The sequence below is a fragment of the Ceratocystis lukuohia genome, assembly GCF_044167205.1.
Source record: "Ceratocystis lukuohia strain C4212 chromosome Unknown Supercontig1_pilon, whole genome shotgun sequence".
NCBI classification, from domain to species: Eukaryota; Fungi; Ascomycota; class Sordariomycetes; order Microascales; family Ceratocystidaceae; genus Ceratocystis; species Ceratocystis lukuohia.
Genome location: NW_027263520.1, coordinates 5537021 through 5554400, shown reverse-complemented (window position 1 = coordinate 5554400; position 17380 = coordinate 5537021). Strand labels below are relative to the sequence as shown.

The window sequence follows — 17380 nt, the reverse complement described above, 5'->3', positions numbered from 1 at the left end:
CTGTTGACTGTGAACTGCGCTACCCATACCCTATTTGTTGCTATACTAAATAATAGCTAACTTTTGCTTGCTCAATGTAGTAGACCAAAACGAAACCGCTTCTCTGGAAACTAGGCGGCCACGGCCAACCCAACCAAGCCTGTCTTCCATGTCAATCCACGCCTAGGCCCACGCATAATACACACAGCCCCGCTTTCAATATCGTGTCGTGAACCCCGACGACGAAAACCCCCGAGCCGCTTCGGCTTCCATCCGAAACCTGACACATACATCATCTACCCACCCTACCCTACAAGACCCCGGCTATCACCGGGAAAACCACCGCCACCATGCTCGAGGGTCTTGTCGCCGGGATTTTGAACCGGTTCCTGGGCATGTATGTTAAGAACTTCGACCCTGGCCAGCTGAAGGTCGGAATCTGGTCTGGCGACGTGAAGCTTCGCGATCTTGAGCTTCGAAGAGAAGCCCTCGACCAGCTCAAGCTGCCTATAAATGTGTTTGCTGGCCATTTGGGTGAGCTTACTTTGGTCATCCCATGGTCCAACCTGCGTGGCGCTCCGGTCAAGGTTCTCATTGAAGATGTCTTTTTGCTTGCCTCCCCCAAGGAACAATCTAACTACGATCCTGACGAGGAAGACCGACGGCAGCTGAGGCTCAAGATGGAACGACTCGAGTCTGCTGAAATCTTGCGGGACCGCAACCGCGAAGGCCTCAGTCAAGAGGAGGAGCAAAAGACCCAGAGCTTCACTCAGAGCCTGATCACCAAGATCATGGACAACGTCCAAGTGCAAATCAAGAACATTCACATCCGATACGAGGACTCCATATCCGCTCCGGGCCACCCGTTTGCCCTCGGCATCACGTTGCAGGAGTTCAGTGCTATCACTACTGACAGTGGTTGGAAGCCTATGTTTATGCAAGACTCTAGCGATACTACTCATAAGCTTGCATCTCTAGAGGCTCTTACTGTCTACTGGAATACTGACACCGAACTGATGGGAACAGGCCGCGATTTCAATCCCGACCAAGACGAGCTTTTACCACACATCACCTTTGTTGAAAAGTTTAGACTCATGATTGCTAACCATGCAAACGAGTCCCACCTCAAGCACCAGTACATCCTCCGTCCTGTTACCGGCAAGGCAAAGCTGAAGCTTGACAAGACGGGCGATCGACACATCCCACGCTTCCATGCTGATCTGCTCTTTGACGAAATTGGTCTTGTCCTTGACGATGAACAATATCGCGATGGCCTGATGTTGGTTGATTTGTTCCACTATTTTGTCAGACACCAAGAATATCTTCGCCATCAGCCTAAGGTATCTGTCAAGGAAGACCCACGCGCCTGGTTCCGTTTTGCCGGAAACTCTGTGTTAAATAAGATTCACGAGCGAAATCGCAAATGGTCCTGGGACTTTTTCAAGGAGCGCCGCGACGATCGTCTTCTCTACATTGAGCTATTTAAGAAAACAAAAAAGAACATCATGCTGGAGCCTGAAGAAGAAGAAGACCTGCAGAGGCTGGAGGCCAAACTTGGGTACGAAGATCTGCGCTTTTGGCGATCCTTGGCTTATAACCAGATGCGCAAGGAGCGAAGCTTGGCATCTGCAACGCAACAGGCGAACGCGCAAACACACCCAAGCAGTCAAAAACAGCAACAAGGCGGCTGGATGGCTTGGGTATGGGGCTCTAAGCCGTCTGATGAGAGTCAAAATGAAGAGCAGGATCAGGAGCCATCAGAGAACACTCTCATCACTGATGAACAGCGACAGGAGCTTTATGACGTCATTGATTGGGATGAACGAACAGCTTTGGCCGAGACTATTGATGTTCCAAGGGACTCTATAAAGCTTCAAGTTGAGTCCTCCTTGCGAACTGGTAGCTTTACTTTGCGGAGGAAGTCTCATGGCCAGTTCAAGGAGCTGATGAGCTTGCATTTCGATGCTTTCAAAGCATGCATGCTGCAGCGGCCTGATTCATTCCTGGCTCAAGTCACCCTTGGTGGCTTCCGGGTGAACGACAGTACAACTCCTGATTCCTTGTACCCCGAGATCGTCCGTGTCAAAGACGCCCTTAGCCTCCGTGCGGCAGACATGATGGCTGTATACAATAACAAGCCAACAGACCCGTTCTTTTACTTGGAGCTCGAGAATAATCCAATAGATCGCGAAGGCGATGTTGCTCTTGTCATGAAGCTAAAGCCTTTGGAAATCATTTGGAATCCTAACTTTGCAGTTGGAATTTCTGAGTTCTTCCGGCCTCCTGAGCGCCACATGGAATCCATTAACGCCCTTATGGAATCTGCTGGAGCTACTGTTGTTACCTTCCGGGAACAAACTCGGGCTAGTTTGGAGTTTGCCCTTGAGGAACACAAGGCCATTAACGCCAATCTCGACTTGCAGGCACCTTTGATAATCATCCCACTCAGTACTTCCACAAAAAGCTCGCCATGTCTTATAGTGGATGCTGGTCATGTCAATGTCGCTTCTAAGCTGGCCGACAAGGAAATGATGAACTTTATCCACGCCAAGCAACGGCAGATGTATACCGATGAAGACCTGAAACGGCTAGAGTCGGCCATGTACGACCGTTTCTTGGTTAAGTTATCGTCAACCCAGGTCCTCGTTGGCCCTTCGATCGAAGTCGCGAAGAAGCAGCTAGCCGATGAGACAGACCCCCTCAAACTGCACATAATCGACCGTATAAACATTGATTTGACCGTTGAGCTTTCAATCCTTCCCAAAGCGCCAAACTTGACAAAAATCAAAGTCCATGGCCATCTTCCCATGCTACACGCAAGACTGTCTGACCAAAAGTACAAGACGCTGATGAAAGCCATAGAAGTTGCTATCCCAAAACTAGATGCTGCGGCTAATCAAGGCTCAGATGATAGGGATAAGGGGACTAAAAAAATTGGCTCTAGAAGAGGTAGCCATTCTTCCTTCATGTCAGCTCTTGAACAGCCCCTTCCAGTGTCAACTCGTCGCCCTTCTCTGTTTTTATCCGTCCGTCCCCCTGTCATAATGGAGGATGACCTCCATATTGATGACAACGATAATGACAATGAGAGCGCCTCTATTTCCTCGGATTCTAAATCCAAAGCATCTAGCGAGGTTAGCGAGCAGCTTAGGCTCCAGCAACGCAATTTTCAGTTCACGTTCAAGATTGACTATCTTAAGGGTTCTTTGTGCCGCAGCGATCCTAATGGCCAACGCCCTGACCAACTTCTTGTTGAATTGACGGCTGAAAACTTTGACATTCTCTTTTATAACCGGCCTTGTGATCTTGTAGCAGAGGTTTCTCTTGGGTCCGTGACACTCGATGACTTTGTAGTGGAAAACACGCCCCCGGAGTTTAAGGCCATCGTGTCTTCTGGCGACACGGAGGATTTACTGCAGAATCGCAGCCTAGTGCAGATAAAGTTCACCAAAGTCAGCCGCGAGTCGCCCGAGTTCCTAACAGTATATGAAGGCATTGAGACAAACCTTTCAATTTCCGTCTCCACTATCAATCTAATTGTCACCCGCAAGACTCTCTTGACCCTTTTGGACTTCACACTTACGACGTTCTCTGACAATAGCAATGAATCCGGGTCTTCGCCTCCTGAAACCAAGCCGCCAACGCGACCTAGCTTGCGCCGACTTAGTATCATGTCTCTATCTAGCGACGCTAACTTGGTGACTGGTGGTGTTTCGCCTGCAATTGTTGTTCCCACTTCTCCCACCCCTCAAGCTACTCCATCTTCAATAAAGATCAAGGCAGAGCTGAAAAGTATCCGCCTGATTCTTAATAACGATGGCACTCGTCTGGCAACTCTGGCCCTCAACCATGCTGATGTTGGCCTTTTCGTGGTTGGCCCAGTTATGCGTCTAAATGCCAAACTGGGAGACTTTAGTCTTGTCGATGACGTCAACACACATCTACCGGCCGATTCTTCTTTGCGCCGGCTGATTTCCGTGCATGGAGATGATCTTGCAGACTTCCGGTATGAGACATTTGACTCTAATGATGTGAGCAACTATCCTGGCTATGACACGTCGGTCTACTTCCGTGCCGGCTCGGTCAAAGTAATGTTTGTCCAGGAGCCGTTCCGCGACATTGTTGCATTTGTTGTCAAGTTTGGTCAGATGCAGGCACTTTACAATGCCGCTCGCCAGGCAGCAGCCTCGCAGGCTACGCAAATTCAGCATAGTAATAGCCGCATGAGGTATGATGTCGTCATTTCTACTCCCATTGTATCCTTTCCGCGATCGATGGTAGTGAAAAGCCAGCGAGATGATGTGGATGTGGTAGTGGCGTATCTGGGAGAAATATATGCCCAAAACAACTTTGTCCCGGTGTCCAAGGAGACGACGACCGATGTTGCAACGGTAATCACCGCTGGTATTCGTAACATTCGACTGACGTCCAACATGGTTTATCCTGGCGGCCAAAGTGAGGAGTTGGAAATGATTGACCATGTTGACCTTAATTTCAAGATGACCTCTGTGGAACATCGGCCTGGATCCTTGCGGCCTGACATGGAAATCGAAGGCAGCATGTCTGACTTTAACCTCCGGCTCACCCAATTCCAGATCCAGTTTTTGTTAGAGGTCTCCCGGTCGGTCCCAACAGTCTTCACCCCTGTTGACTCTGATGTGCTGGAGAGCTCCGATAGTTCAAAGAGTTCTGTCTCTCTCCCAGTATCAGCAGCCTTGCCTCCCTTGACACCTGCTGCTGGAGGTGAAGGCAGCAAGGATAGAGAAGGAAATGACGACGTCGCTGTCCCTGCTGGCGATTCCATTGCTATAGATTCGCAACCAAGCTCTAGCCTTGGCCCCGAGCTTCGAACAGACATGTCTTCTTCTTGGACCCGGCTTGATCTTGTCTTCCGCGTCAAAACAATCGGCTTAGATCTCATTGCTGCTCAAGAAAACTGTCCCGTCCGCGATGTTAAAGCTGCTGCTTTATCGCGCTTCTCTCTGAATGAAAGCGAGATCAAGTTTAAGATGGTCTCCGATGCCTCCATCGAGGCTGAGTTGTTGATTCAGTCGTTCACAATTCATGACCTTCGGTCCCAGAACAAGAACAAATTCCGCCGCATCATGTCTCCACGGTCGGAAGCAGTCAAACAACTCATGTCCACAGTCACAATTTCTGGCGGCCAAGATCGCACTATGATTCTTGTCATTACGTTGGACAGCCCACGCCTCATTTTTGCACTTGACTACCTATTTGCGGTGAACAAGTTCTTAACCGTGAGCTTGCAACCCCCTTCCCTCATTGGGGCTGACCCTGATGTGCAGCCTCAACCTTCCAGCCCTATGAGCAATAAAAAGGATGGCAACCCGGTCTCTCTTCCGCATTCTCGGCCATCAATATCAACGGCGCAGAGTACCAGCAAAGCCATTGGCCCGGCACCAGCTGCCCCTGATGCGGACACCGACAAGGGGACTCTCAATGTTGTATTTCGAGTTAATATCATCGATTCCCAGTTGATTTTGATTGCCGATCCACTAAGCACTAGCTCTGAGGCCATCGTTCTTGGTACACGCCAAGTCTTGCTGTCGAAGCAAAATGCCACTACGTTTCAAGTCTCGGAAGTGAGCATGTTCTTGTGTAAAATGGACCATTTCGACTCTTCGCGTCTGAGAGTGCTTGACGACTTTTCCGTGCAGGTAGCAATGGACAACTCAAAGGCCAATGTAACTAGTATAGATCTCGCGGTTGACCCTCTCATTTTACGCCTTTCTTTTCGCGATATTTATCTGATCCTTCAGATTCTTGCCAAGGCATCTGAACTGTCAAATGACCGGAATGCCGATTGCGATCCTTCTACTGATGGAGGAGCTACGGGAAAGAGCGCCGGGGGCGGGTTGCCTTCGTCTTCTACCGATAATCCGACTAAAGAGCCACCTTCGTCATCTAAGGCCATAGCCCCAGTGATAGACAGTGGCGGTGATGCGACGACAAGAAATCAGAACCAGGCCAAGTGCATTGAGCAATTGCGCGCATCCTTCAGCGAAGTCCGCCTAGTCCTCATTGGAGAAGGCCATGAATTACCTATGCTGGACACTGCTTTTGGCGCCTTCACAGCCAACGTCGATAACTGGTCAACTGATTTGAAAGCTGGCGTTAGTGTTGAAATGTATGCCAATGTATACAACTTCTCTAAGTCGGCATGGGAGCCTCTTATCGAACCTTGGCAAACTTCGATCAACGTTGACCGCGTCTCCGAAACTGGACTCCTGAACATTGCTATGGATTCTTCTAAAACTTTCGATGTGACAATTACCACCGCTACGGTGCAACTGGCTATGGCATCTATGGGTATTCTGTCCAAGTACCAGCAAGCTGTTGAGAAGCCTCGAGGAGCAGAGGCCCCTTACCGGATACGCAATTACACTGGATTTGATATCACCGTAACGTCACAAAGTACGACAGCGGCGGCAGAATCAGTTGAAGCTGATGAGAAGATTACAGCACATTTGAATGATGGGCAAGAAACACCGTGGTGTTTTGAGCCTTGGGAAAAAATGCGTGAGATTGTCTCTTCTGATGATCGTTCGGCAACTGTTGAGATTACACTTGAAGGTAGTGGCTTTGATCCGATTCGAAATGTCACGCTGAACCGCGAGGGAGAGTTCCTCTTTGCTCTAAAGCCTCGGGTAGAGAACGTATTGCACCGACTCATGGTAGAGGTGGTGCTAGAGTCCGATTATGTCAAGTATGTCACCATTCGATCTCCGCTTGTTTTCGAGAACAACACGCAGATCCCCTTAGAAATAGGCGTTTTCGACATCGATACCGGAGATCTCCTCAAGATCGAACAGGTAGCACCTGGGGCCAAAGCACCTGCTCCAATCGGGGCAGCCTACAGCAAGTCAATGCTCATCCGGCCTGATTCGGGCTTTGGTTATGAATGGTCAACGGCTACAATCGGCTGGCGAGACATGATGGGCAAACCTACACGCACTATTATGTGCAAGGGTGAAAACGGAAACTTGTTCTACTTCCAAGTGGCGGCCCAGTATGACAAAACAAACCCACTGACACGAAACTACCCGTACATGACTATTAAGATCTCTCCCCCTATTACTCTTGAGAACCTTCTCCCCCACGACTTTAAGTACCGCATCTATGACAAAAACACGCAGCGCGATTGGAGCAACTTCTTGCGCAAAGGTGGTGTCAGTCCTATACACGTGGTCGATCTCTCGCATCTGCTTTTGCTTAACATTGATATGCAAGACAGCGTCTTTAAGCCTAGCGACTTTGCCATCATCAACTCCGGCACCTCTTCCAAAGACTTTAGCCAGGAGCGCCGGCTTGTTTGCCGCGACGCCAAAGGCCTGAACCTCACGCTTAACCTCTTATACGAAAAGATTCCCGATGGAGGAGGTGCTTTCAAGGTCATAGTATATACGCCCTACGTCATACTCAACAAGACTGGAATGGAACTGCTTATCCGCGCCCGCGGCTTTATGCAGAATGCCAAGGTGGCTGCTGGCCAAAGCCACCCTGCTAGTGATGTGAGAAATCTACGTGACGAGGACATGAAAGCACAACCGCTCATGTTCTCTTTTGACAACGATGATCATCGTAATCGCGCGTTCTTGAAGCTTGGAACCTCGGACTGGAGCAAGCCACAGAGCTTTGACGCTGCGGGGAGCAGCACCGAGGTTGTCTTGCATTCTAGTGATTCACACTCCAAGAACACCGAAATCTCCATCGGTCTGGCAGTCGAAAGTGGCGTTGGTAAGTACCGCCTCACCAAGATTGTCACAATCTCACCACGCTTCATTGTCATTAATAAGCTGGGTGAGGATCTCAGGGCCCGAGAGCCTAGCTCCTCGAGCATCTTGATGCTGAAGCCGCGTCTGCTCGAGCCGCTACGGTTCATGAGCAAGTCTGCCACAAAGCAGTTATGTCTAGCCTTCCCGGGAATAAACAACCCTTGGTCGTCTCCCTTTAACCTGTCTGATCTTGGTACAACGCACATCAAGATCAACAAGGACGGCCAGGGTCACAAATTGGTGCGTGTTGAGATCTTGATAGAGGGTGCTACGGTCTTTGTGCACCTAGCTTATGAGACTAGAAACTGGCCTTTTTCCATGCGTAACGAAAGCTCGGCTGAGTTTACGTTCTGGCAGGCTAATCCTTATATTGATGAGGATGGAATCGAAGCGCAATCTGGATGGAAACCTATCAAGTATCGTCTTCCACCACGTAGCATGATGCCATATGCTTGGGATTTCCCGGCTGCCAGTAACAAGGAGGTCATCATCTGTGCCCAAGGTAGTGTTCCGGGCGCTAGAAGGAACCTTGAGCGACATGTACAGCTTTCCGAGATTGGCACTCAGTTACCCATGAAGTATGGTTTGCCTAACGGCGGACAAGAGGTCATTGACATCTCCGTTGCCGCTGATGGACCCACACAAACTCTTATTTTGTCCAACTACAAAGCCTCCCGAAGCAAATACAAGGGGCAGACTTCTAGAGATGTCATACCACGTAGCTCGACATCCTCGTCAGCCTCCGGCTCGGCAGCAGCCTATGAAACCAAGGACCAAGAAACTGGAACCACCTTCAGCGCGCATATGAACTTGTCAGGTGTTGCGATATCACTGATCAATGCATCTCACAAAGAATTGGCCTATGTCACATTCCGTGGCGTTCAGCTGCGCTATCATGAGTCGCAAACGTACCAGACGGCCAGCTTAGGCATCAAATGGATACAAATTGATAACCAGCTTTACGGCGGCGTTTTCCCCATGCTGCTGTTCCCCAGTGTAGTTCCCAAGAAAACTAATGAAATCGAGGCCCACCCTTCGCTACACATGATGATTACGCGGCTTAAGGACGAGTCCTATGGCCTACTCTACGTCAAATATGCTACAGTCTTGCTACAGGAAATGACTATTGAGCTCGACGAAGACTTTTTATACGCCATTATGGACTTTGCAAACAGCAGCCTCTCGTTTATTTCTGACGACGACCCCTCCCTAGCCAGCACTTCGGTCCACAGCAATGGCAAGCTATGCGAAGAAAGCCTGGATATTCCCCAGCCCAAAATGGAACAGGCTGGCAATGATATATACTTTGAAGTGCTAAATATCCAGCCAATGCAACTCAACATTTCTTTTATGCGAACACAAGTCGTTAATACAACCTCGGATATGGGCTCTCACAACCCAGTGACCTTCTTCATCAACATGATGACTATGGCCATCGGGAATGTCAATGACGCTCCGATTCGCTTCAATGCTCTACTACTAGAGAATGTCCGCGTTTCTGTTCCGGTACTAATGCAAAATGTCACCAGCCACTACACGCAAGAGGCACTGTACCAAGTGCACAAGATACTTGGCAGCGCTGACTTCCTTGGAAACCCCGTTGGTCTATTCAACAACATTTCCTCTGGAATCACAGACATCTTCTATGAACCGTACCAAGGACTAATTCTCAACGACAATGCCGAAGAGTTCACTCTCGGTCTAGCCAAGGGTGCGACTTCCTTTATCAAGAAATCAGTGTATGGATTCAGTGACTCTTTCAGCAAGGTGACGGGTAGTGTAGCCAAGGGTCTTGCTCTTGCTACGTTAGACAAGCAATTTCAAGATCGGCGACGCATAACACGCGCTCGCAACCGGCCTAAGCATGCCCTATTTGGCGTTACTGCTGGTGCCAACTCACTTCTGACTAGCGTTGCATCAGGCGTTGGCGGCCTGGCCAAGAAGCCATGGGAAGGCGCTGAACAGGAAGGCGCTCTAGGTTTCCTGAAGGGAGTGGGAAAGGGTGTCATTGGATTCGCCACTAAGCCGGCCATTGGTGTGCTGGACTTGGCCTCCAACGTCTCCGAGGGCATTCGCAACACGACCACTGTCTTTGATGGCAGCGAGTTGGAGCAAGTGCGCAAGCCACGTTTTATTCCCTTAGATGGAATCGTCCGGCCCTTTAACGAACGCGAGGCTCTTGGTCAGTACTGGCTGAAGCAGGTTGATAATGGCCGATTCTTTGACGAGAAATACATTGCGCACTTGGAGCTTCCTCGCGAGGATCTAGTTGTGATTGTAACCTTCTCTCGCATTCTCGTGGTATGGGCACGCAAGCTAAACTCGGAGTGGGACATCCCGCTCAAGGAGATCCAGACCATCAGCAAGGAGCGGACCGGCATAAGTGTTGTCCTGAAAGGAGGCGCTAATGGCCCCTTTATCCCAGTCACGGACGAGAGTGGCCGTGCTTTCTTGTACCGCATGGTGGCGGTGGCCGTGGAGGAGTTCAACCGCAAGTTCAGGACGCATTGATTAGGGTGTATTCTTTTTTGGCATTTTTTTGGACTCGTTGGTGTTCTTCTGACATGAGTAGTTTTTGGAATTTTGTATATGGACGGGTAGTGGAGGGTGGTGAATGACGCAAATAGACTTAGTACTTAGTTGGTGTCTTTAGTTTTTTTCTTTTTTTTTTTGCATATTTTCTTGGTGCTTGAATTCTCATCCTCATTTTCATTTTCATTCTTTTTCCCATTCTCATTTCATTTCTACTCTTTCATTCCTAATTAATATCCAATGATGAAACGTGGGCTTCTATAGACTTCTTGAAAGCTAAACAAAAACATCCATGGTATCCAACAAGCAAACAAGCAAACAACCTAAAAACAACCAGACAGAGAACACTACAGTGATCCAGCCAATCAGCTAGTATGGGAGCAAGCCCGCCTATTGGCGGAAACCTTGCTTGGCCTTCATCTGCTCAATACGTGCTTTCAACTGGCTCGTCACCTCTGCTGCCCGCTTCCAGCTCTCAACTCCTCCTGTTGGCGTTCCTCCTCTATCTACCGAGTTCATGCCGCTCATGCGGTCCATAGCCATGCTACTATGACCACCACTACCGTGTCTGTCCATGTGTCGGTCAATGCGGTCGCCATAGTTACCCTGCAAGCTGCCATCATCTGTGTTCTGAGTGTTGTGAAGCGACGAAGAGGGCATTTGCATTGTTTGGCGGTAGCCGCGTGCAGGGCTAGCACGGCCGGACGGCAACCCGCTTGAGCCCCCGCTCCCATATCCCAAGCCGGGACTCAGCTTAGCACGGGCGTATACAGGCTCCCCGTTTTCTTTCTCTTCGCTAAGGTTGCTTGCGTAGCTGATGCGATTGCCATTGGCAGTACTACGGCTAGCCTGCGAATCTGGACGGCTGTAGGCGGAAGGTCCAGGACCAGTACGACCAGCATCGCGATAGAGTCCAGCATCATCATGCGTGGGAGAGGCTATACGGTCGCGGTCTGTGGTTGAAGTCTCAGAGTCAGTATTGCCGAAAGCCAAATCATGCGGTCTTTTCTTAAGACACTCACCAACTGGGCTAACAGCACCACCCGTTCCGAGACCCTCAGCACGGCTTAAAGCCCGCTTCAGACGATCGAGTTCTCTCCGCAAACGCTCATTGGTCTGCTCTGTCGCCTCGGCATCGCTGCGAGCACGCACGAGTTGCGTCTCCTTCGCCTTTATACTCAAGACGTCGCGTGTATGATCTTCTATCAAACTAGCGTTTTGGTTCTTCAGCTCTTGGTTTTCTGACAAAAGCTTGCTGCGATCTTGTTTCATGTCGTCGATAAGCCGCGTCAACCGCTCATTCGCCACGCGTAGCTCCTCAAGTTCAGCGCGCTCGATTGCCGTAAAGCCACTAGTAGGACCAGGATATGAGGGCGTTGTCGGCGACTCAGGGGGCATTATGGGAGCAGACCCAGGCTTGGTTAGGGAACGCCCGGCAAGGCCACCTCTGATGCTACGAGGGGCAGTAGCCGGGGGTGGAGCGGGCTCCTCTTCATACTCTTCTTCGGGCATTATCGGAGCAGCGGCAGGCTTTCGAGGAGACGAAAGCCCGCTAGGGCCAGCAGCAGGCCGTCCCCGCGTAGCCTTCAGCCCGGATAGCTTGGCAGGTGCTCGTGCTGCCGGACGAGCCACAGCTGCTGGGGGAGGGGCAGGCTCGGGGGATAATACTCGAGAAGCAGCAGCACTGGGGGCAGCTTTTTTGGCTGGGGCTTTGCGAGCGCCCCCTACAACCTTCTTAGGGGCTGGAGCAGCTTTGGGAGCTGGTGGAGGGGGCTTGGGCTTATCCTTGGCTTTGACTTCGGCAGTCTCGAAGAATTCAGTGATTTTGTTCTTTCGAATATCATCAAGACCCTCCAGGTGAGGCTTCATTGGCCGCTCGCCAATAATCTTCATAATTGTACCGAGAATCTCAGCGCCACCTGAGCGAAGACCCTCGCTCGACTCGGAGAGGAGCTTTTTAGCCGCATCGACCATCTGCTGAATTTCAGGCTTAGCAGGGACACTACGTGTAGTTCTCAGACACCGCACCAAGAACTTCATGGTACCCTCCTTAACCTGTGGGTTTTTATTGCCCAAGAAGGCAATAATGTCTTCCATGCAGTCAGTAAGGCTAGTGGCCGCAAACACAGCATCAAGGGCTGCGCCTAGGGCATCCGCCACGGTAACCTTCTTCTCTTTCAAACGCTCCATGATGGGCTGCATGACAGTAGGCCGGTACTTGGCATATCCTTGCCGCAAACCCTTGGCTAGGGCTTCAATGCACTGTGCGGCTTGAGTGACAACAGCGACATTGGCATCCTTCATGCACTTGGCCAAGCAACGGTTGATCTCGCTAAAATCGGCGTCCTTGATTCGAGGAACATTGGCCACAGCAAACAAGGCCTCTACAGCCTCTTTCCTTTCCTTCCATTTTGATGACGCAACACCATCGTAAAAGTTGGCCGGCAGTCCTTTCAAGATATCTTGCGGCTCAGCAAGGTCGAAAACATCAACTTCGCCCGCTTCTTCGGCGATATCTTCTTCCTCTGCTTCATCATCGTCACCGCCAGCCGGCGCTTGTGCCAATGCCTCTTGTTGCGTTCGTAGCAAACGCTCCTGTTTAGGCGCAGGTTCTGACTTGACCTTTTCAAACTGCGATTCAAGATCAGATTGTTGCGTAGGTTTCAAGTCGGCCCAGAACATGGGCTTCATGGCCTCACGCAACCATCTATACAGCTCAACAGCCAAATTTGTGGCCTCTGCTCTGACGTTTTTGTCAGCATGACCAAAAGCCTTAGGCAAGCCTTTGAGCACAGGCTTAGGATCTACAATCTTGCAACCATAGTTGTGGAAGATAGCAGTAAAAGCGGCTAGTGTGGCAGCTATAATCTTAGGCTGCTTGTTGGACAGACCAGGTAATAGATCCTCAATAATAGGTCCAGAGACATCTCCCTCGACATACAATAAAAGCGCCTCGACAGCATTTGTTTTGGTGGCTGCGCGTGCTGAAGCCAGGGCCTTTTCAACTAGGCCGGTAACGACAGTGCCTCGTGATCTTACGCAAGCTTCGCGGCCGCCAAACTTCAGGAATGCATTCAAAGCAATAATGCCTTCTTGTTGGGCGGCGACATTAGAGTCAGTCACGGCCGCTTTCCATAAGCTAGAATCGAGCAGAAATGGTCGGAAAGCATCGTCAGACTCGTCGGGGGTCTTTTCGAAGATTTTGGTTGCCGCTTCGTAGCCACTCTTGCGAGCTTTCCAGACCTAACAAAAATTTGCCAACATTAGCTACAGCACGTAGAGCGAGCAGTTAGCGTAGGATGAAATTCATGGCATACCTTGTGAGTGAATCGGTCGACAATAGGGATCGATTCAAAGCTTTCTTCGTCGGCCATGGTGGTTTAGGTTTGTATTAGAGTCAGGGGGACTTGACCCAGGCAGTTTATGGTTTTTGTTTTGGTCGGTCTGTGGGTAGTCGCAAGGCCAAATCGCAGAGCCGGTTTATTATTATCGGGATGGAATTCAGTCGTTTGGCTTCTAAACGATAGCAGATAACGGACGTTAGCTGGCAATTCCAACACAGCGCCAAGGCAGATTTCATTTGCGATATTGTAGGACACAAGAGGCAGCGCGCAGCTGCTAGTAAAGCTCCAAAGGAAGTGTGACAGCGGGGGAGGGAGATGGTGACTCCTACTTACATTTTAGGCAACAATAGAGATCCACGAGAAGCCAAGCCGAGTGCTTTGAGGAATGGATTGAAGAGTGAGGAGTGAGTAGGTAGCTCGTTTGGTCTTCTTCGGTGGTATTCGCTCAGTCTTTCTGCCAGCTTGGGATTCGCAGGGCCTTAGTCAAACTTCAGAACCAGAAAGAATCCACATCAAGACATAAAAGAGGGCCGGGGAAGCACGGACAGGGATTGGTTGAGAGCAAAATAGTTGTTGATGCTACCAAGCAGAATAGCCACCCGTTATAGGGGATAAGAGCAGAAACGAGGGGGGCTAACTGGCAACACAACAACGCGCAGAGGGATGCGGGGGCAGGGCCTCGATATAGTATTGGCAAAAAATTAAATAAATAGACGGTTGGAGGTTACAGTGAAGGGTGAACAGCGTGATTGATGATAGCGGCCACTTCAAAGGCAGTGAACGATGAATTGAATTAAAAGGTAAAGAGAAGCTAAGTTGTCAAGGCCGGTTGTTGTTTGGCTTGTTCTTTAGCCTGTAAGGTGGCGTGTCTTGAAATTTTTGTTGATAACTGTCGTCAACGGGGAAACCATGCAGCATGTGGCTCGGCGGTCAGAACTATGGACAGCTGTCTGACAGCTGACAAAAAACATGGTTCAAAACCCTAACGTGCTAGCTGAGATGACTTTGTCAAAAAATTATTCAATATTTGTATTAGGAGTCGCTCTTCCTTCCCCCTATATAATCAGCATATCTCCATCTCCATAGCTGATCCCACAAGCATGTATCTACATTCTGAGTCCCCCTTTCTTGCTGCCCCGCCCTACCATCTCTCTGAAGCCTATCTTGCCTCCAGAGGCACCTGGTCATACTGAGGAGGAGATTCTTCCTCATGTTGTTGTTGTTGTTGTCGTTGTTGTTGTTGTAAGTGTTGCTGTTGCTGTTGCTGTTGCTGTTGCTGTTGCTGTTGCTGTTGCTGTTGCTGTTGCTGTTGCTGTTGCTGTTGCTGTTGTGGTTGTTGATGCTGTTGTGGCTGTGATACCTGCTGTGCCGCCGGTGTAGGCATCTGTGGTGGTGCCTGTGGCTGGTATCCATGGTGTTGATATAGATTATGCTGTAAAGGGATAGCTGTTACAGGCACCATTACCTCTGTTCTTCCGCTTCGATGGTATTTTGCAAGTCGTATCCCACACTAAGCACAGTACACGGATTTGTTAGCTACATATTGTTTCTTGCTGTCAACTACTAGGCTTAAGAGCGGACCTACATGTGTGCATTTGTGTTGGACGTCTTTTAAAGATGATATGAAGTAAGGGATGCATCCACATGCTGTAATGAAGCACACCAAGCACGCGATGGCATGGGTGAAGCCACCGCTTTCGACAGAAGTAGACGTTAGCCCGTAATGATTGCAGTGAGGACATAGAACCGGAGCTGGTTCTCTATGAAGCGAGGTCAGTGGCAGTCCATGCGAGGGAGGCATTTGCTGAGGAATTGGCGCAGCTGGGGTATTTGGAATTGCCGCTGGCGGAGCTGGGGTGGGAGCTGGGCCCGGTGTATTTTGGACAGGAGGTGTACCGGTGTACATAGGGGGAGGAGACATTGGTACCACAGGAGGTGAGTGCGGCAAGACTGTGGAATCTGGTCTGTATGTGGATGTTTGCGGCTGGCTTTCGGCATGCTCCTGTGTGTAAGATCCCGGGTAAGTGGCACTGGCATGCTGCGTGTTTGGCGGGTACGGGGCGGGGTGGTCATTGTTGCTAGTGACCTGTGGGCTCATGGGAGCTGGGAGAGCTGCACTCGATGTTGCATGGCTTTCCAAACCATAGGAAGCCTTGCCGCTGTCTGTCTTTGCTTCTGAATCATATGAAACGGTTGAGCTGTTTGTGAATTGCGCCCCACCGGCAATTGAAGTGTTGGTCTCGGAAGCCCAAGTTGGCTCAGATAGTAAAGAAGGCAGCCCTCCGGTTGAGTTGGGTGATATCGGATGAGGGTGTTGAAGGTACTGGGGGTTCTGAAACTCCTGATTGTCATGTGTTTGAACCACTACCTCCGGGAGGTAGTCATCTCTATTAAACTCGGGTGAATTTGTGTTTTGGTTCGCGCTCGAGGCCGCTGGTGCATTAGGACCGGACGAGCCCGTGTTATTGTCTGCAGTAGTGGTTGATCGTCAATAATTAGGTTGGCTTATCATCGCTTGGTAGGCCGATCTGTTCGCCTTAGGGATCGTTAAGCAGCCCAAGCTTTCGATAAATGCTTGGCGGGGAACTTACATATGATGCCCATTGTAGCCGCAGGTTTATTCATAGGTAATAGGTAAGGTAGCTCTTTGAGTAAAAGAGAGAAGTAGGGGCGCTCTCAACAACAGATAGAGAGAGAGAGATAGAGAGTGAGACAAAGAAAGTGAGGAGGAGACGGGCAGTGATCACAATATAGACAGGTTGAAGCGAGTGCCGACGCAACAGAATGGCAGAACAAAAGCAGCAAAATTTGCGACTGAAGGAACAGCTAAGGGCAATTTATAGGGGTCGTTGACATCCTACCTAATCCTGGACACAAGGCACATGTCCCAATATTGAAGGCTGTGAAAGAGTAAGATAACGAACGGACTTTGTGTGCTGGTTTACATAGCCCCTGCCTGCAAGTAAATGCGATAAGGCTGCATCCATAGAAGGGATTGACTGATTAGCCTTTACGATGTGTGCGCTCTGTAGATGTATCGTATCTGCTGCAGCAAGCCGCTGACTGTCTCAATCCAACGTCTATCCCAGCCCCTATCATATTTACCTAGGCATGGGGCATGCATGGGCTGTCATCTGCTATTCAATCCACGAGCCATGGATGGGCTGCTCATGGGTTGGGTCAGCAAGGGACAAAAGGGGTGGTTGAAAAGATACAAGGTTCGGACATAAAAGAAATGGAGGAAATTAGATTTTGCTTTTCTCTGCTTAATAAGCGCTTTTTACGATGTTGCGCTTGAGTAGGGCCTTGTGGCTGAAGGGCTTGAGGATATTGCCAGGAGAACTCTAAAGTAACACAAAAAGAGCTGGCCACTGGCCAGAACATCTGATATCGATGTGGACATGAAGGACTAATGTGTCCTCTCACAACTTTTATATCCGTGAAGCCCCTCCCTAGAAACCCAAAGCTTCTTAAGTACTACTGCGAAACATATCGACATTAACTTTCCAAGTCGATTTTCCCTGTAGGTTCTATATGCTGTGTTTCTGCATTGGCTCTAATTTGTAGCCGCAGGCCTACGAACAGGGGCTTCAGGAAAAGGAATAAAAATCTGTGCTTGTTGGAAATCAGCCGACATGGTGCGTGTGGACTTGGTGCCACACGTCACATTCTCATAGATATCTCCGCAAGCAAATTTAGGCGCTAAGGGGTGTTTGTCGTGGGCAATCA

At 49.8% G+C, this 17380-nt stretch overlaps 3 protein-coding genes across 3 annotated transcripts; 1 reads left to right on the top strand and 2 right to left on the bottom strand.

Moving 5' to 3' along the window:
* Window positions 1-329: 329 nt before the first annotated feature.
* Window positions 330-10286, top strand: HOO65_011373 (Vacuolar protein sorting-associated protein 13; the record flags this gene model as incomplete). Its single annotated transcript, XM_070999958.1, has 1 exon — window positions 330-10286. One exon carries the CDS (start codon window positions 330-332, stop codon window positions 10284-10286), a length of 9957 nt encoding a protein of 3318 aa, XP_070863194.1.
* Window positions 10287-10697: 411 nt separating this feature from the next.
* On the bottom strand, window positions 10698-13681 carry HOO65_011372 (Spindle pole body component alp14; the record flags this gene model as incomplete). Its single annotated transcript, XM_071005389.1, has 2 exons — window positions 10698-13550; window positions 13625-13681. The coding sequence occupies 2 exons, from the start codon at window positions 13679-13681 to the stop codon at window positions 10698-10700; spliced, it is 2910 nt and encodes a 969-aa protein (XP_070863193.1).
* Window positions 13682-14810: 1129 nt separating this feature from the next.
* HOO65_011371 (LITAF-like zinc finger protein) lies at window positions 14811-16255 on the bottom strand (the record flags this gene model as incomplete). Its single annotated transcript, XM_071005815.1, has 3 exons — window positions 14811-15083; window positions 15315-16120; window positions 16243-16255. 3 exons carry the CDS (start codon window positions 16253-16255, stop codon window positions 14811-14813), a joined length of 1092 nt encoding a protein of 363 aa, XP_070863192.1.
* Window positions 16256-17380: the final 1125 nt, after the last annotated feature.